The 19,356-nt window shown below is 29.5% G+C and overlaps 1 protein-coding gene across 1 annotated transcript in view; it reads right to left on the reverse strand.

The window, feature by feature from the left end:
- LOC129222933 (unconventional myosin-X-like) overlaps positions 1-19,356 on the reverse strand; it is a 259,802-nt gene that overhangs the window by 39,677 nt on the left and 200,769 nt on the right. Inside the window, exons 13-24 of the mRNA XM_054857494.1 lie at positions 18,375-18,492; positions 16,850-17,005; positions 13,870-13,981; positions 12,857-12,963; positions 11,728-11,900; positions 10,485-10,508; positions 9,664-9,865; positions 8,235-8,525; positions 7,210-7,286; positions 4,347-4,641; positions 3,501-3,725; positions 1,138-1,272 (exon numbers count right to left, since the gene is read on the reverse strand). Of these exons, the coding sequence (XP_054713469.1) occupies positions 1,138-1,272; positions 3,501-3,725; positions 4,347-4,641; positions 7,210-7,286; positions 8,235-8,525; positions 9,664-9,865; positions 10,485-10,508; positions 11,728-11,900; positions 12,857-12,963; positions 13,870-13,981; positions 16,850-17,005; positions 18,375-18,492 (1,915 nt within the window). The remainder of the gene's footprint in view (positions 1-1,137; positions 1,273-3,500; positions 3,726-4,346; positions 4,642-7,209; positions 7,287-8,234; positions 8,526-9,663; positions 9,866-10,484; positions 10,509-11,727; positions 11,901-12,856; positions 12,964-13,869; positions 13,982-16,849; positions 17,006-18,374; positions 18,493-19,356) is intronic.

Here is a 19,356-nt window from a genome sequence, read left to right on the forward strand (position 1 = left end):
GACAGGTTACATATTTTTAAAAAAATTCTTTTAAAATCAGGGCAGTTTTATCATTCAGATTGCCAACTATTTATTAGTTTTGATACAAAATTTTTGTTTTGACATTTGTATTCAAACTTTATGAGTTTAAAACAATATAATTTCTTGAACTTTTTGCTGTCAAATCTTTTTTTTTCTTCTGAAATTTTTGTGTAAGAGAGTCTTGATTCATTCTTTGCAATCTTTTTGAGACAACATGCAAAATATGCCTTTAAATGTAAGAAAAGCAAAATTAAACATTCATTTATGAAAATATACTGCATTCATAGGAAAGATAAGACGAGAGACAAAGAAATGTGCCATTTGGTTACGTCAATCAGGTGTTTCTTCAACAAGGTCAAATTGAGGCCAAGCGGATGGGCAAATGCGAATAGTATTTTCTCACTTTTGTTTTATACCCAGGGACAGATTTAAGGGAAAGCAGGCAGGGCTACTGCCCCGGGGCCTCCACAACAAAGGGGGCCCCCCACAATAAATTTTTTACAAAACATCCTAACTTTCACGGGTCAAAAATTTCGGATATATGCATATATATCAAAATATTCGGATATATATCAAAGTATCGGATATGTTCTAAAATATGATAATCTGTTCGAACCCTGATTAGGGGCTTCCACTCCTTCGTTGCCCTGGGACCTCTACACTTCCAAATCCGGCCCTGTTTATTCCGGAGAAAATTTCCTAAAGTGTCAAAGTGGCCAACCTTCTAAAAAACTGCTTGTTTACTTTTGGTCTATTTTCTTTTTCACATTAAAGCAGTACAATGCTTCATATTTTATGAAAAATATTTCATAAAATTAAAAGCCTATATTTTTTTTGACAAAAACAAAGAATCCAAAGTATTCAGTTGCTCAAGAAGCAATGAAATGATATGACAGCAAAATTTTGAAGGCATTTGGATTTTTTTTTTCGAAATAAATTATTTATATTTGTTAACAGTTTTTAAACATCATAATGGACATGCTACAGTAGTTTATAATGAACTATGAAAATTCATGATAACATTTCATCATGAATGGTCGATAATAAACCGCATTCAGGATGTGGGTACAAACTAAAACTCCTAGTAACTACAACTTAGGAATTTTGTTCACTTACACTAATTTCTAATGATGAAGGAGGCATCTTTCGCGGTGTAACTTTAGTGCTATGGACGTGATCAAGGCACCATTGAGCATACCTTGCAATTGTAGTATCCTCTCTGAGGTTCTTGCGTAGGAAACTATTGAAATACTGGAAGTAAACAAAAACACTCATTCATATTTGACAATAGAAGTTAGCACATCAGTATTAACTATATTTATTCTTAAACTTTAGATACAATAATCAATGATCCAGTCTGTATAATTCACTATGAACAAGTTATAATCTAGCATATCACAAATTTAAAACACAAATGAAAAATAAATGTAAATTACAACAATCCTATCACTCATTAATTGAAACAATCTTCTAACTTTTATGAAGAAAAATGAAATAATGAAAATTTCTTTAGTGAAAATAGTTTATTAGTTGAGAAACATGACAGAGAATGCTATATATTTAAAAAAAAAAACACATAATAAATCAAAAACCAACTAGGTGACTAAGCTAACATAAGTTTATATCAAACAATTAATTTACCCACAATTCCTGTGCACTAAACAAAAGAGTAACCTTTATTTTTTACAAGGATTTTTTGTATCAAAATTGAGCGCATACACTTAATAACTCAATTAGTATTTGTTTTATACAATTAAATGCATCTAAAAACTACAAATAAAAGGACATTGTTTTGCTTTAATTTTTTTGTAGACTGGTACAGAAAATCTTATAAGGTTACTACTCTATGAATTGTGACATTAAAAACTTGATTTTTTTTTTGGTTCTTCCTTCATCGTGTCAAATAATGCATGGCAAGATGAAGAGGTACTAATGGCTTTTATTGTGTAGAGAACAATCAGTCATGAAATCATTGCTATGACCAGAAGGCCAAAGGATTTTTGTTACAATGCTGGCAGGAAAAGGGTGATAAACTTCTTGTCTATATTTTTTTTTCTATTTTTCAAAACACGGCTCTTCCTCATGCAAAGAAAAGGAAAAGAACATGAAGTGGATACCAATGGTAAAGTATATGCAGTTAGAAATGTCACCACTATTATGTAGGACAGGACCTCATGCTGTTATTTTGGTGTTCAGTCCGTAGGGAATAGATTGCCTTGATTACAAGGCCAAATGGTGTCTCATGGCAAGTAGGAGAAAGTAGAATCCCTTCTTTCAGTTTATCAAATTTATTAGTCTTTCTTACTTGATAAATTGTGTAATGTAATAAAGCTTATACATTGCTCAATATTTAAAAAAATAATAATAATTTAACAAGTTTATTTTGACAATGAACATATTAGCTCAATAGAAATTTAATCCTAAAACTGAAAGCTTGTTGGGTATGTCTGGAATTTAGAACATTAAGGTGAACAAAAACAGAGTATTGTTACCAAAAAACAAAATAAATCACAATAAACTCTGAGATAAACATTCTCTATAATACCTGGCTAACTGTTTATTCAGAAAAATTTACCATCATTTATAAATGATCCGTACAATTTTTTCAGTTTTCTTTTTTTTAGTTTTCAAAGTTGTTTTCATTTAAATTTTTATATTTATTTTTCTTAATGCTCTTTATTCATATCACCTTGCGTATGGTTAAAATTATGAAGTAATATGCAATAATAGCAGAAAAACTCATTTATTTTGACCTAACTAAACTAAGATAAACTACTACATAACCCAACAAAATGCTTGGATTTATCAATAGATCTATTTCAAACAAATCTAAGAAGGCTCTTCTGCCTTTATATAGGAGTTTAGTAAGACCTCATTTGGAGTACGCTGTTCAGTTTTGGTCGCCTTATCTGAAAAAAGATATTTTTGTAATGGAAAGGGTTCAAAGAAGCGTAACTAGATTAGTAAGGAGACTTCTAGATTTAGATTATGATACCAAACTTAATAGGCTTAACATGTATAGCCTGGAGCAAAGGAGAGTCAGAGGGGACATGATTCAGTTATTTAAATTTATCAAAATGAAAGATGTAAATGGATTAAATTTTTGCAGGGAAAGCAGGAAGAGGGGTCATTGTTTTAAGCTATTTAAATCTCAGGCGAATTTGGAAATTAGGAAAAACTACTACTTTAGTAGGGTCGTGGGCACTTGGAATAGCTTACTGGAAGAGGCGGTAATGAGCAAGGGGGTGGATAGCTTTAAGAGGGCCATTGATCTTCAATGAGGACTAATTAATTGACTAGGACCAGCCTAGCTGGGCACAGAGCCTGTTGCTGATCATCACATTTGTATTGTATTTGTATAATACATCCAGTTAAGAATCAAAAGCCATGAAAGTCAGTCAGATTGCCTGTTAAAATAAGTGAAAAAGCAATAGTAAAGAAATGTCTTTATTACACATCTGGAAATCTATTTTAATCACCTTATTAAATGTTTTGCTGGGATAAAATGCAACCACACTCAAGCATATTAGTAGCCATGCTCGAAGGGTTGCTTCTCGGCATGGATTATTCGTTGACTGTCGCACCAGTTGTACTAAAATTTCATCTCGCAGCTCTTCTCTTTCAATGCCATAACCAACAATTGACTGAATAGCTTGGACTTCGCCTTCAGTCTTGAGGTCACCACGGAGATATCGACATAGCTCCTGCCACAAATTAAATAGTATTTTATTCCAAATGATGAACATATAACTGAAAATTGATAAATGAACATTGAGAAATATATACAGTAATAATTTGTCCTCAAAATAATAACAATGATAATAACTTCAACATTAAGTAAAATAAGCAAAATAATTTAACTTTAATTTAACTAACTTCAAGATTAATTTATATTTTCCTTATACTGCATCATATTTTGTCTTTCTTTTTGTTAAGGAATTTCAAATACTTTATACTGAAATACACATAAAATGTGCAATTAAATAAAAAGATTTTTCATTGACTATTTTCTTTTTTTTTAAATCAATTATTCATTTTATTGTTATTTTTAAAATGAAATTCATTGATATTACAGTCAATGGATAGATACAATTCAGCTGGTAATAAAACATTTGAGACCTTAACGTTTAGTAAAACTACTTGCAAGTTTAATGCAATGTCTTTTCTACTCATCTCTAACTCCATTTGCCTAGCTTGAATGCAATACTTGATTAGGTTACTTCGTGTGAATGTTAATATACTTAACCGAAAAAATCTCAAAAACATTGAATTTCTATGCTTTTCAAAATAAATCAAAAATATATATAGATGAAAAAGGAACATACTTTGAAAATAGTACAGGCAAGTTGGATATTTTCAGGATCATACATATGAACATGGGATGTTGATATTGAGCTGTTTCTAGTAAAAGTCACCATTTCATATTTAGGAATCATATCACCAGATGACATGCGTTTTCTTGTAAGCGTTCTAATTATTGTTCCTCCAGTGTCTCTCATATGACAATTGAAATATTTTTCGGCAAACTCAATCATGTCAAAATAATTCTCATCATCATCACCGTTAACTTTATCTTCAGCTTCTCTCTCAATCAGTCTCTTTTCAACACGTTGCTTTCTCCTAGAAAAAAAATATAATTACTAAAAAACAAATGCACTGACATTAAAATACAGTTGAGCCCCAACTTAAGCGAGGGATGCGTTCCAAGACCCTTCCCGTAAGTTGAAATTTCGTGTTGTGGAAAAGGGTATGTGTAAAAACTTTCATAAACATACCCATACGATTAAAGACACTTGTAAACACCACCTCAAACTGTTAAAAACCATTTCTTAACTATACACTACTGTTTCTTGAATAAAAAATTGAACTTTTATTTATTGTATTTAAAAAAAAAAGTTTTATTCAACATAAAAAACTGCTACGATGCACAAAATCAATGATCAATGGGAAAGGAAGACGTAAAATAAAACACTATGGTACGTACATTATGTAGTAAGAAAAACAAATGCACTATAGCTGATGAAACTTTCTCTTTTTCCTTCTATCTTCACAAACTTTAAATGAAACAGCGCTCTTAGGTGTCATTACAAGTCATCAACTTTCCCATATAGAATGAAAAAAATAAATGGAAAATGAATAGTTATTTGTATAAGCGATGTTCAGACTATTAGGTGTGGGAACTTCTGCTCTCGGTGATGCCAAAGGGATGAAGATCCATTCACAAAAAAACCGCAATTCCCTTCGGAAATTTTTTATGTTGCAGGTGAAAAATTTGTGTTAGGAATAAAATTCTTTATCGGAGGAAAAATCGCATTACAGCCATTTCGCGTAGGTCGGATCGCGATGTAGCGGGAGTGAACTGTACTTAACTTTAAAAAAGAAGTAAAACTGTTTTGATTTTCTGCCACAAGACAGAAAATTTCAAGCATGTAACAAAGAAAACACATATGTATACCACAAAATCACGGAAACTAAAGCTGGAGTAGAAGCTTAAAAACGCCATCATTAAAGGGAAGGAAGAAAAATCTAAATAAATAGGAAAAACAAAAACTTTATCCCCAATCCCTAAATTCAAATTTATTTTCAAAACATCTCTTTAGGAAAAAGACTGATTAGTAAGCTTTACAACAAATAATAGTAATTGTATTTCCCTTAAAACATCAATCAAGAGCAAAAAAATACAGAAACAAACTGCATTTACACGCTTAATTATTTAACATAAATAAACTTGTTAATTTTACGTAAATACCAACCTCATCAAGAACATTTATAAAATAAATAAAAATTATATATATATATATATATATATATATACATATATATATATATATATATATATATATATATATATATATATATATATATATCTTATATCTTTAAACGAGCAATTCTTGTGGGTATATACATATTTCTTATCTCGGAAACGGCTCAAACGATTTGGATGAAATTTTGGATTTAATTGTAGTTTTGCATTCTAAGTTCATCTACATCAGTGTTTTTTCTGTAAAAACACGATTTTTTTACAAAAAACAGTTTTTTAATATAAAGTCAAATTGAGTTAAGCCTTGAAGTAAACTGTGAGTTGACGCATCAGGCAGACTATTTGCAACCATAACAATGAAAATTTGTCTCTTCTCGCTTTAAAATTTTATACTTGCTTAGGGTTGCCAGTTTTGACTGATATTGGCCACTTTGGCTAATTTCAAGCACACTTGGCTGAAAACAAATTCAAAAGCATTATGTAAGTCGATGTAAGGCTTTTTTCTTTTTTAAGTGAAACTATTGCTTGACCATCCTATTTTATTTTATTTATTTATCTATTTTCTTTTTACACTTCAAATAGTTTAACATGTTTTTTAAATCATGCATCTAAATTTTATTTCGAAGAAGTGTATGTCTTGAGATTGTTTATCTTTTGTTAAGTCAGTTGTTATTATTTGTTGGAATGGTTTGTGGATCATCAGTTTTGATGGATATCTTGCTGTATGTAGCATTTTCTGGCGTAAAAACTAAAAGTACTTATTCAAAAAGAAAATCTCGATTGGGATAAAATTGTGAAACGCATCATAGTATGAAAGGAAGTATTCGGTTTAAAACCGATTTCACCATAGCAAAACTAAGGTCAAAATATTTTAATTACTGACCAGAAAATTGTATAGTGGAAACAAACGTAACAGATAGTTTAAAGCAAAATGTTGATTTAATTACATTCAGAATCTTCTTTGTTTGGTACTAGTGTTATAAGAAGGTCGAGTGCTTAATATTTCGTTAACGTGAAGCTTTTCAAGCATATTTGGAAAAGTATTGAACCTTAGAAAAACACGAGCTGACAAAAAATAATTCTTTTAAAGCCGAGCGAGGCTCGGTCGTCCAGGTACTATATATAACATCTCATTTCATTACAACGAATACCAATACAACAAAATGTCTGTTTAAATGAAATAAATGTTCAGTCCCATTTTAAGCACCATTACATTGCTTGAGTTAAGCAGTTATAAAGCTCCTATTTAAGGTAGCCGAGTCCTTGATGTTATCAAATACAAAACAAAAGCTCTTCTACTCTACAAACTATTTGCAAAACTATGAATGCATAAGGAAAAACTTCTTATAGTTACTTTGAGTTCTCACTGTCACACGTACAAGTTTTAATAAGAAATGAATTACTGGATGTGCCTAATTTAACATTACCTCAACTCTCTTTCAGGATTATCAGGATCAACAATGTGCAAACGTTTTGTTCCTTTGGCTTGGTAATCCATTGCTTCCTAAATTAAAGATATAATATTAATTTGCATTTATTGCAATGCGTTAACTTTCTTAAAATATGAAATTGAAACTCCTGAATTCTTGTAGCTAAATTTGACTAAGACTAGTCAATAAAGAATGCAATAAATATTTTTTCAAACAATGGTAAATTTCCCAAATCCACAAGAACTATATGCAAACAAAAATGCAAATCCCTGAGATGCAGAGGTATATGTAAAGAGCTATTCTAAAAATCAGGAAAGACCTGTAGTTTTTCAGTTGCTTCATAATATTATTTGCACGTTTCTCCTTATTTTAAAGACAAATGTCTTTCTCAAAGAAATTAAGGTACAATAAGTAATAAATAAAAAACATCTATAAATGTTCATATTTCTGTCATTTAAATTAGTTTAGAATTAAGTGTTGCCATCAATCAAATGAGCAGAAGAAAATTTTTCTTTAATAAACATGCATGTTCTTTGTATTTTACCAACAAAGATACATAGTAATCATGTATAGAATTGGAAAAAAAAGGTTTGCATAGTTTTAACTGTATTTTTATTTCAAGTCATCCATGCAATCTCAAAAAAGCTTTCATGAAAAGTAAATTTAAAGAAATTCATTAATCAGTGGGGACAAGGGAACATATTTTCAGGCATCTATGAAAACAATTACACAGCAAGAGGGCAATAAATCCACTTGTAATAAAAAAGGAAAATATTCCTCAAGTTGCAAAACAAAAACTAACCACTTTAACAAATTTAGTTTACATATCAACATTTTGAAACTTTAGTGTAAAATATATCAAGTTCAAAAACTTCACAGAAAATATAACAAGATCTAAAAAATATTTCTTCCATTCGTAAGGAACAAAGATGTTTAAAGTTATACCTTCAGTTCTTACATTTTTAATTAAATAAAATTGAATTGCATACAAGAAATACAAGAGCAGATGAAGAAATAATTACTGGAGTTGCCCGACCAGACGTGTGTCTCTCGCGAAAAACAACACCCTGTGAAGATGGAGATTGAACAGTTTTCTTAGATGCTGATGGGGATTTGTGAATATCTCCGTTGACTAGACCCACAGGTGACATAGGAGGTGGCAATGGTGACGGTGAATCCCGATGTTCAACTGCAGTGACGGGAGATCTTGGAGGTGAATATGAGGCAGATGTAAGAGGACTAGAACATGGAGGTGGCAGAGGACTAGGCGAAGCCTCAGGAGTCCTCGCTTGGACATCTGCTGATACCTCATCCTAAAGCACAAAACATGATTATTAATACAACATAGCTGTGTGTATTTTGTAAAGCTAAAAACAAGTTTATATGTATATATTGACTCATTCATCAGTAAAGAGTAAAAGAGAAGAGTGCAGAAGGACTACATTTGTTTCCTCTGAAAATTTTCCAGGTTCTTGAATGTGAAAAGAAAAATGAGAGGATGGTGAAGAGGGGAAAAAAAGTATATATAATAAAATTTATCTGCATTTAAGTAAAATCTTATTTGTCATCTTAAAACCATCTTGTTGAATGGGAAGAAAAGAATGCTTTGTAAAAATTTATTAAGTATTGGCAGTGTTATTTCTGGAAGGGAAGATTTATGAGTGCTATTTCCAGGTATAAATAGGGAGTTTGAGGCAAATTTTTTGAAATATAAGTCCCCAAACATAGCTCTAGGATATCTTTGATCACATAAATAAGGGATCATGACCCTTATGAACTCAATCTAGATCCTCGCTTAAGTACAATAATCCATGATGTTAATGAAGACATAAGTGCTTTTACATAAAACAGTATATATATAGACTACTAACGAAGAAAAAGAACTAAAATATTTTGAGATTATTAATAGAAAATAGCTGTATCAACCATTTAATTGTTACAAAACAGGCATAAAATGTTAATGGATACACAAACAACGGTAAGACATTATGAGATAATCAGTGAATGAATGTAGAAAGAAAAATACAGCTAGAAATGTCAATATCACGTGTGTATATATAAACAGACTTTTTTTTAAGTTGTATAGGCAGTATATTTACAGATTTTTCCTATTTAACATTTAAAAAGGAAAACTTTACAGAAAATGTTGCAGCAACGGAAGTAAAGAAAGAGATTAAAACACTATGTTTTCTTTTTTCCTGCTCTTTAGTGCATTCATAATTATTCCCGTCTGCACTCCTGCAGGCTCAGCACTTTGACAAGTACGTTTATAATAAAACGCTAACATTCACTATGCTTTCTCATAACGATTCTGTGTTATTTAAACTCTGTATAGTGTACAAATTATTAAAAAAATTATCAAATAACCATAAATGTGAATAATTAGTCAAAGTAAACAATAATCAACCATACAGTAGAAATCCTTTTAAATGATTTTCAAAGAATATTTACCTCATCTTCAACATCTTGAAGTAGGGCTTCCATTTGCTGACCAATTTCAGAAACAAATTCCTGAACGTTTGATTTAGACTCTTGTACATCACTAAGAAACGAAAACATTTCATCCAAGTCTAAGCATTCAGAAGTTTCCTGAGCACGTTTTACATTGTGCTCAACCAGAGAGGCAATTGCAGCAATTTCTTTTTGAGTAGCCCTGAAACAATCAAGTGAATAAGAAAAAATATACAAAAAATATTTTTTAAAGCTAAAAACTTACACAATTTATCCATATTACATCACTTTAAAAAACTTCAAATGAAGCTGTTCATGCTTTTTCCTTTAGTAAAATAGTCAATTTTTCAACTTTTTGGGAAATAAATGAAACTAGAATGCTTAGATATAATAGTGAAACAGCTAAAATCTTTTTTTACTTGTTATTAATGTTATTTATTGTACGACAACAAAACTGGCAATTAAAATAAAAGTAAGAAACATAAACAAAATCAAAATGAAAAGCTTAACACTTAAAATTATTCTGTAATAAAAATAATATTTTTCAAAGAATAAAATATATAAATTAAATTTCAAAAAAAAAGAGAATTTCAGAGCATACAAATAATTACAAACACATACACACACAATGCATACAAATTTTGAAAATTATAAGAAATATTACACAATACAATACAAAGCCATGCTATTTACAACCAAAACTAAGCAATATAAAAAGCTAAAATGTCACACCACATGTCAAACAGCAAATTCTGTTATTATGTTACAGGCAAACATGCATGTAGTTTTTCAATACATGCTAATTTAACTCAAAAACTCACCCTCCATCTTCTTCCAGTTGCCGGCTAAATTAAATGCAATCATTTAATCAAAATTTTGAAGCAATCAAGTTAACAGCAAAAAAAGTAATTACAGTGAAACAAGAAATTATCTTGAGTTTTTCAAATATATTTTTACAAATACTAATTTCATTTACATACTGGCATCTTTTCATGCTATCAATTATATATGCTCATTTCTTAATTATTGGAACCAATAATTTGCAAGTAGAATAATTTGAAAAGTAGTTTTCATTTTAAAATCTACTGAAGTAAATCTTTAACTAAAATTCTTTCTTTTTATTTAATTTTCGATTTAATTCTTTCAATAAAAATTTTGTTTAAGCTGTTGTAGATTCCTGGCAACAAAAATTACATTGTATTATTTTTTATAGAAAAATGAAATTTGTTTCTCATACTGTTGAAATAATTTCTACAAATTTATGGCTCAACATCAAACAAAAAAGTTTAAGTAACATTTGTCCATATCCTTGTTCTTTATATTTATATAACTAATGGGACACATGCAACTTGATATAAATTTTAAAACTATAAGTAGGCCAAAACTGGTGCATGTGTTCACTATAAAAATCCCAGTATAAAAAATTCTCAAACAAAAGTTCTAGTTAAAATATTCATAAATGTAACAGAAGAATAATATCTTTTCACAATCTATCTTTCTTTTTCCTTTTATACATTAAAATCATTGAAAGCAAGAAACAAAATTAAGAAAAAAGAAAGAGGCTACAATTATAGAAGTGGAATAATGTTTACATAAAAAAGGTGAAAGCTTTTGACAGAGTTTAATCTACAGCCACATTCATTCTACTTATTTGAAAGTTTCAACAAGAATATTCTCTGTTAACACGACACATGAAGTACTTACACCATACTTATACAATATGCTAACAAATAGCTTTAAATGTCCAACAGTCTGCAGAAAATGTGATTCCGTTTTCAAAATGGAGACACTTTTGGATTGTTAAAAATGTAAATGCTCATGTAACAAATATAAATGTACAGTTGACGCTCTGTTTCACGACTTTCAAGCGACCACAAAAAATCGTTCTTAAGTAGAAAAGGTCCTTAAATAGAATGCTTTTAACATTACAGTGGACCATCTGGGACCGTGAAAAGCTGTTGTTAAATAGAGCGTCGTTAAACAGAGAGCTAACTGTATTAATGTAAAATCTGTAATAATAAAACAAATACAAAAAAAAAATATAAGTAAGAAGAATAAACATACATAATGGATTCTTCTAGAGCAGCGCGTTCTTGTTCTTCCATTTCCAGCCTTTCTTGTTCTTGTCTCTTCCTTTCTTCTTCTTCTTGTTCTTTTCTTCTCATTTCTTCTTCAACTTTTCGCATTTCCCTAAGAGCTGATGCAACCTCCCTAGCAAACATTCCTCGAACGTAAGCCTGAAAAAAGCAATGGAAACAGTCTAGAACATATGTTAAAAAATATCTCCGCAAAATATCTCTGTTGATCAAAAGATCAAATAAAATTCTTTTTAAAAAGAGGTGTTTAGTCTTATAATTAGAAAATAAAACTGAAATAATTGACTCAGTGCATTGCTCAGATTTTCTTAAATTAAAACATGAATTGAATTGACTAATGTTCTGCCAATATATTTCTCTTTTTTTTGGGGGGGGGGATGGGGGTCTCTGGCTTTTGGGAGATCTTTGGGATATTTAGGGGGGTTCCCCCTTAGGTTTAGAGGGTGGGCACCCCTGCTGTTGAGGAAAAGTTTCCAATGAAAATCACACACATGAATAGTAGATTTACATGTTAGAAAAAGCTTTTATTCAAGCTTCGGACTCCCTCACCCTGAAACAGGGACTCTTGGTAATTGCAAAACACAAGAATACAATTTTCATTCCAAAACTGCCTTGAACTAACAATGGATTGGTCAATGTATATAACATCAATATGAGCTCATAGGCATCCATATAAAGAGGGGGAAGGGAAGTGGGGGATCAAGCCCCCCCCCCCCCCCCACCACCATTCTTAGACATTAGAAATTCCTTGCTTTTTGCACCTTTTCTTTGTAAAAATGTAAAAACATTTCTTCTCCAGCCATTAATAAATGAGTTATTAAAAATGTCAAGTTTTAATAACTCTAATATGTATTGAAATCAGTTTCTATGGAGAAAATATCCTGATAAACCACGGGGAAGATATTTGAGCCCCCCCCTTCCCCCTTGAAATTTTACATATGGGCGCCCATATATGAGCTTGCAAAATATTTGCTTCATCTCTCTCCCTTTCGTGAACTTCTATACTTAGGTAAGTTGCAAAAGGAGCTGCTGATTGTCAGGGAATTCATGTCATCAATAATATGAAAAAGAAATTCAAGAAAAATGCTTGTTCATACCTGAATAGTAATAGAAGCCCTTCGCATATGCATGTAATGTATCCTTTGAAAATGACCACGGAAGTACCTCTGAATTGTAATGGCTGCATCTCTATGCCTTCTAAAATCTGAAAAAGTAACAGTTGTAGAAAATCAATGGAAATGACACATTCAGTATTCAAATCATATGATACATACAAGAGTTTTTAACTATACTACAGCAATAAAATATGATTGAAATACAATTAATAAGTATACACATAATTTTGTAGTTAAGGCATGTATTTATTTTTTTAAATCTTAATTTTTCTACATTGATCAATTACTTAGCCTTCTAAAAAAATCTTCCATAGTGCAACTCTTTATGAGGACCTTTAAAATATTATTTCTTTTGCTTGTTATTTATAGAACACATTTTAGAAAATCAAAAAAAAAAAAAAAAAAGACTATTAGCTACCTTACCATTTATAATCCCATTAAGATGTTTACTGTGTTACAACAAAGTTGCATGAAAAACTTGGAAAATTTGAGAAGGATCGAATTTTGATGTTCATTTTTTTCTGCTCTTTGATCAAGAGGTTCTATTGAGAAAATGGTAAGTTAAAAGGGTTTCTCAAAGTGTAAAAGGTTGAATGCCACTGCTCTAAATGATTTTTTAATATCTTTAGCAGAAAGATACATTCAATTTCTACAAATACAGAAAATACAATAATAATTTTTTTTAATGTATAATTATTTAATCTATAAAAGAAATGTAATATAAACATTCACATTCAGTAATAAAATTTCTGCAATCAAATTTCTGTATTAACAGAAAAAAAAAAACTTCTGCAACTAAGACACAATAAAACGTAATGTAACCTATTCTAGCAAGAGGGTCTGAAAGTATTTACAAAACTTAAGTGTTCCAACTTTGAATTTATTTGCAGGCATAAGTATTTGCGACGTTTTAAGAAGCTATCTAAAGCAGCAAGATTTCCATATCAAAAATATTTTCACAAAAAAATGTTTGCAAGAGATAAATAAACACATACATTTTCTACAAACATAACCTCTCCACACTTTTTGTACAATTATGGACATTTCAACCATCAAAGTTTTTCTTTGATCTTCAAGTGGTTCATATATGCTTCCTCTTAAAAACACCTGTAAATATATTTTTAAAAATTACTTGTTCGTATAACAAATCATTATTTTTTGCGCAATTATGTGAGTCAACACACAAATGCTAAAAGTCTGAGAAACAGAAATTTAAGAAAATTCATTATTTGTTGATGTGAAGTAGAGTTTGTTTGTAACACTCCATTTTTATCATAACACACAGGTTATAATGTCAATAATGCACTGGTCCCAGTAGATTGCAAGTGAAAAAAATATTAAATTACTTTCTTTTTAGGGACATAGTTTAACTAGCAACCTTGAACCTAGTTCTGACAGTCAAATTTTGTGTAATTCCAAGGTTTAAGCAAAACTCTAACAACTAATGTTATAAGAAAATCAGAATAATACGTGTTGCATAAAATTCCCCTATTTCCACCAGCAGCAATTGCAATTAGAACGATTGGATTTGCCCCTTAGCTTTCTAGATTTTACAAAATTTAAACCTAGATATTTAACAGCTCAGCAAGATCAGTGTAAAAAACTAGTCAAGAAACAACAGTGTAGGAAATATGCAGTATTGAATCGCAGTTTGTTACTCAAAACGTATGAAACATGACACAATATCATACATGAAATACAATATCATAAATTGCATCGAAAATTTTGTGGATGCAAAAAAGTAACTGTATTTTTAATGATTTTAAATGATTTTTTTTTTTTAACAGGGTACACATGGTTTTAATTTTGTTAATGGTATAAATGTAATTTTTTGAAACTTTCATATTCTTACTGTCATTTTCAAAACTTTTTAAGTGCACACATTAAGCATTACTTGTTTGTTTAAAACTTGTCTGTTTTCTTGTTGAAAATTTAATCTAACAAATGACACAAAACTGCTTTTCAATTTTACAGAACTGCTCCACAATATCAAAATTTGAGGAGCAGTACTGCTCCTCAAAATAGATACTTATTTCCCACACTGAGAAACAATGGACTCAAAGACAAATCTTGAAGTAAAATTTTGTCAAAACATCAGCCTATATATATATATATATATTGCCAGTGTACTAATTACTACATATAATTAAAACAATTTTTAATATAATATTGCAATTTGAGTAAATATGAAAAAGTAATCAATTACTAGTAAAACTCTCTAATATCCAAAATGATTGGGAAGAAATATATTGGTGTTCTAGACAAACAACTAATAAAGTTTTTTTTTTTCACTACTGTCATAAACCATGTTTCATAAAGACTGTGAAGTAATATGTCTGTACAAAAGTTCTTTAGTCTTACAGGTAAGATTTTTTTTTTTTTTTATTGTAGTAAAGTTTGTAATTTGACTTACAAACTCTAAAATTGACCTTGTTTATAATGAAACATCATTTTTAAAGTCAAAAATACTGTGGATGCTTCAATGCTATTTTAAGATGCAACCCCCATCAAATATTAAAAAATAATTTTTAAAAAAGGGGAGCGGGGAGCAGTGTCTGAAATTTTAAATAAAATTAAGAAATGAATAAATCATTTAATAACTATGAAGAATATTAACTAATCTATTAAAACAAATCTGCACATACCATAAAACAGAATTAAAGTTTGGCCTCTAAGAATCTTAATTGGATTCATTAACTTAGTTTTTGTTGCCTTCAGTTAATTTTTCTTCTTAATTTCATATCTTATTTTCAGCCATATGAAAGTTACTAGATTACACACTTGTTACACTTTCTCCAAACCCTTGATGTGATCAAATCCAACCACTAGAGCTATCAAACCTTTTAAATTTGGTATTATATAGACTTTAGACTACAATTTATGCAATTGATTCAAAAGAACTTGAAGATTCATTTATGTTTTGATTTACACTACATTTAAATCACACTGCAAAATATTTTATGAAACTTTTTTTTTTTACTATTTCACAGTAGTTCAGCTTAACAGTCAGATTTTTTTTTTTAACTTTAAGAAAATATTTTTGAGCTCTCAAAAAGCAGATTCTACCCTTAAAAAAACTTCAAAAGTCTTGCTGAAAAACAATAATTAACAAGAGCAGTTAAGAAATCATAATAGTCAAAAGAAATATAGTATCAACTACTTGGAATATTCTTTGTGTAAATAAGAATGGGGTTGTTTCCTTCAGTCAAAAGTAGTACTTTTTTCACTGAAATTGATAGAATAAGCAAAAAAAAAAAAAAAAAACATGGACTCAGAAAATACTTTCATTTTCCCAACCGTTATTTTTTAATTAATTTTTTGAAATGTCCGATTTTGCAAACAAGGCGTGGTCTTGATGATGTCACAAATGATGATCTTTGGCGCATTTTGTACCGCGTTTCCACGTTATGATAATCAAGAAGCGAATAAAAATTGCCTCTATGCTTGCTATCAACCATATTGTTGCGAATACACGTGAGTAAAGATGCGAATTAAATATTTTGCTCTGAGAATGGCAACACAGAATGGCATTTAATCATTTGTGATTTCATCAGCAAGAAATGTAAACAATAAAAGCGCATCTATTTAAGTAATTTTTTTTAATATTAAATTTAAATTATTTAAAAAATGGTCAAATCCTATGTTTTTAAGCATGTTTTTTCAGAAAAAAATACTTTTAAAATTTTGGAAACGACCCCATTGTGTATAAACAAAATAATCACATAATAGCAATAGTTCTATTACAAAAATTAGTTCTATTTAAAAAAAATTTAAACTGTTGAAAACTCATTGAATTGTTTTGTTGCATTTATGCTTTTGAAACATTATTTAAAAATAGGTAAAATTATTTCATGTGACATGCTTTTTAAATGTAAATATGGATTCAAAATTTATTATTTCAATTCCCACAGAAGTTTTACTGGATCAAGCTATCAAGCAGAACAAGGATTGAATGCAACTGCAGTTCATGCATACCTTTGTTTTTCCTATTTGCCATTCAGTTGTAGGAAAATTCATCATTGACAGAATGGCACGTACAGCTTGCACAGGAGTGTCTGGTAATTTCTTTTTTCTCACTAAACACCTATACCTTAGAAGGAATTCCATAAATGTTGTATGAATAGGAAACCCCTAAATTAAAAAAAAACAACAACATTAGAATAGACTAAAGCAGATACAAAAGGATTGCCAGTTGGTTTTGAACAATAAACAAACCACAAGAACAGAGTGTTTAAAAAAATGAAGATGAGATGATAAAGATTTCAAAAAATAGTTAATTGTAATTTAAATGTTTTTTTAAAATCTTAATCATCTCATTTAAAAGTATGACACAAGTAGCACCCTAGCTACAGGAACGCATATCAAAAGAGAAAAGATTGACTTCAAAGTTCAGTCGGATCTTTTGCTAAAGAAGTAACAATAGAGTGACTGACATTTTGGGGCTAAAGGGTTACAGCAGTGTTTATGAACTGTTTTAAATGCTCAGTCAGACCAACAAAAACTTCTAAAATTTTTTTACAGACCAGATTTTTTTTTTTTACAAAAAAAAAACAGCTTTCAATCTGCAGACCATTTGAAACTTGAAAACCATCCAACCTGAGGACCATTTTAAAAAAAATTGCGGACTGATGTTTTTTTTCCTTTTACAATTTTAATAAATCAAAAATAAAACTTTACTTGTTATTAAAGCAATCACAAAAAATATTTAAATATAAAAATAAGTAATTATTGCAACAATTATAAAAAAGTAAATAAGCATTTAAGAAAAATAAAGATAAGAAAATTACGAAAAACATTCTTAAAATTCATGTAAAAAATGGCGTGTAGGATGTTGTTATTATTATGTGGTATCTTCTCTGCATGATGAAAATTTTTACTGCGTTCAAGCAAAAGTATCTATGGATGAGTAAAATTTTTCCATGGATAGATGTCGGTAAGAATCCCAGGGTCAAGTTCATTAATAACTTTTACTAAAAAGCTAAAATGTTACTATTTTTTAGAACTATCGATACATTAGAAAACTAGGCAATATCTATATTAAACAAAGTAATCCATAAATTATAAGTCATCTCTTTCAGCTTTTTTTTAAATCAAATTCTTAGCAAAACATTTATCCTTCAAAAAAAAAAAAAAAAAATCTGCATTTGAAACTCCAAAGGTCACTTATTCCATTGTACAGTTTTAAAATTTAAAACTTAATATCATCATGGCAGTCAATTTCATTTGAGATTTGTCCTCACATCATTTCAACCGATTGAATTGATTTTATTTAAAATAGAAGTTATAAGCATGTGTAAATAACAGCTCAACAAAACAAAACAAAAACATATCAAGATCAAGTACAACATTGAAAAGTTTTCCTCAAAACTATAGATGAATTTGATTTATACATCTGCACCTTTTTGATTGATCTCTTGTGCCAATGAATAAGAGAGAGATAACTTTTTTTTACAAGAGCAGTAGTTTTATGCAAGTGCACATTTTAATGCAGTAAACTTACCTCTCGCCTGATTCTAATTATATCTAACATTCCCAAATAGCGAAGCTGTGTCAAAACTTGATTTTCATCATAGTTATTAGCAGCTTTTTTTGTATTTGGTTTTATACATCGAACGTACCTAAAAAAGAATGATGTTTTGCAATTAAATACATCAAATTACTAAAAACATTAATTTGAAAGAAGTACAGTCGAACCCGCCTAATGGAATAGCCAATTTTCCACAAAAAATTATTCTAATGAGAGAGTAATTCTGTTAAACAGGATTAAAATAATAGATATCAATGGTTTGGTACATTGAAAATGTATTACATTAAGCAGGACAATCTTTTAACCGATATTCTAATAAGTAGGCTTGACTGTAATACAAAAGCAAAGCAAATTGTCCATCACATGAAAATTTTACCAAAGAAACTGGAAAAAATAAAATTATGCATTTATGCATGTAAAGCTAGTGTTTATAAATTTTTTGAAAAAAAAAAAAAACCAATAAAATATTACAAATTACTCAAGTTATAACTGTAATCAAGGAACTTATTTTGCTTTTCCTCACAACTCAATTCCATTAAACCATAATAAAACAGCTTTTTAACACCAAAAATTTGATAGCTTGGGAGACAGACATTAAGTTTCAACCCTTTAAATATTTTTCAAGTGCTATGAAAACATAGCAACTTCAAAAAAACAATCAAGAAAAGAATTTAAAAAAAAAAAAACAACATTTGCCATGTATTGATTTTGTTTCCTGCAGTAACATTTGATTTCATTGTTCATACTTGAATAACGTCTGTATGTAGAAATAGAAATTATAAAAATAGGTTTTCGAAAAATTGCAATTTCAACGTAACTTTATTTCTACAAACAAGAAAAGATATTATTTAATTTTGTATTTGCCTTCATTTTTTGTTAGCAGTTAAGATAGAAATGTTCTTTTTTTTTTTTGATTTAATACAATAAGACGTTAAAAAACAAGTTTCTTCATGAG

This window comes from Uloborus diversus, chromosome 5, assembly GCF_026930045.1.
Source record: "Uloborus diversus isolate 005 chromosome 5, Udiv.v.3.1, whole genome shotgun sequence".
Taxonomy (NCBI): Eukaryota; Metazoa; Arthropoda; class Arachnida; order Araneae; family Uloboridae; genus Uloborus; species Uloborus diversus.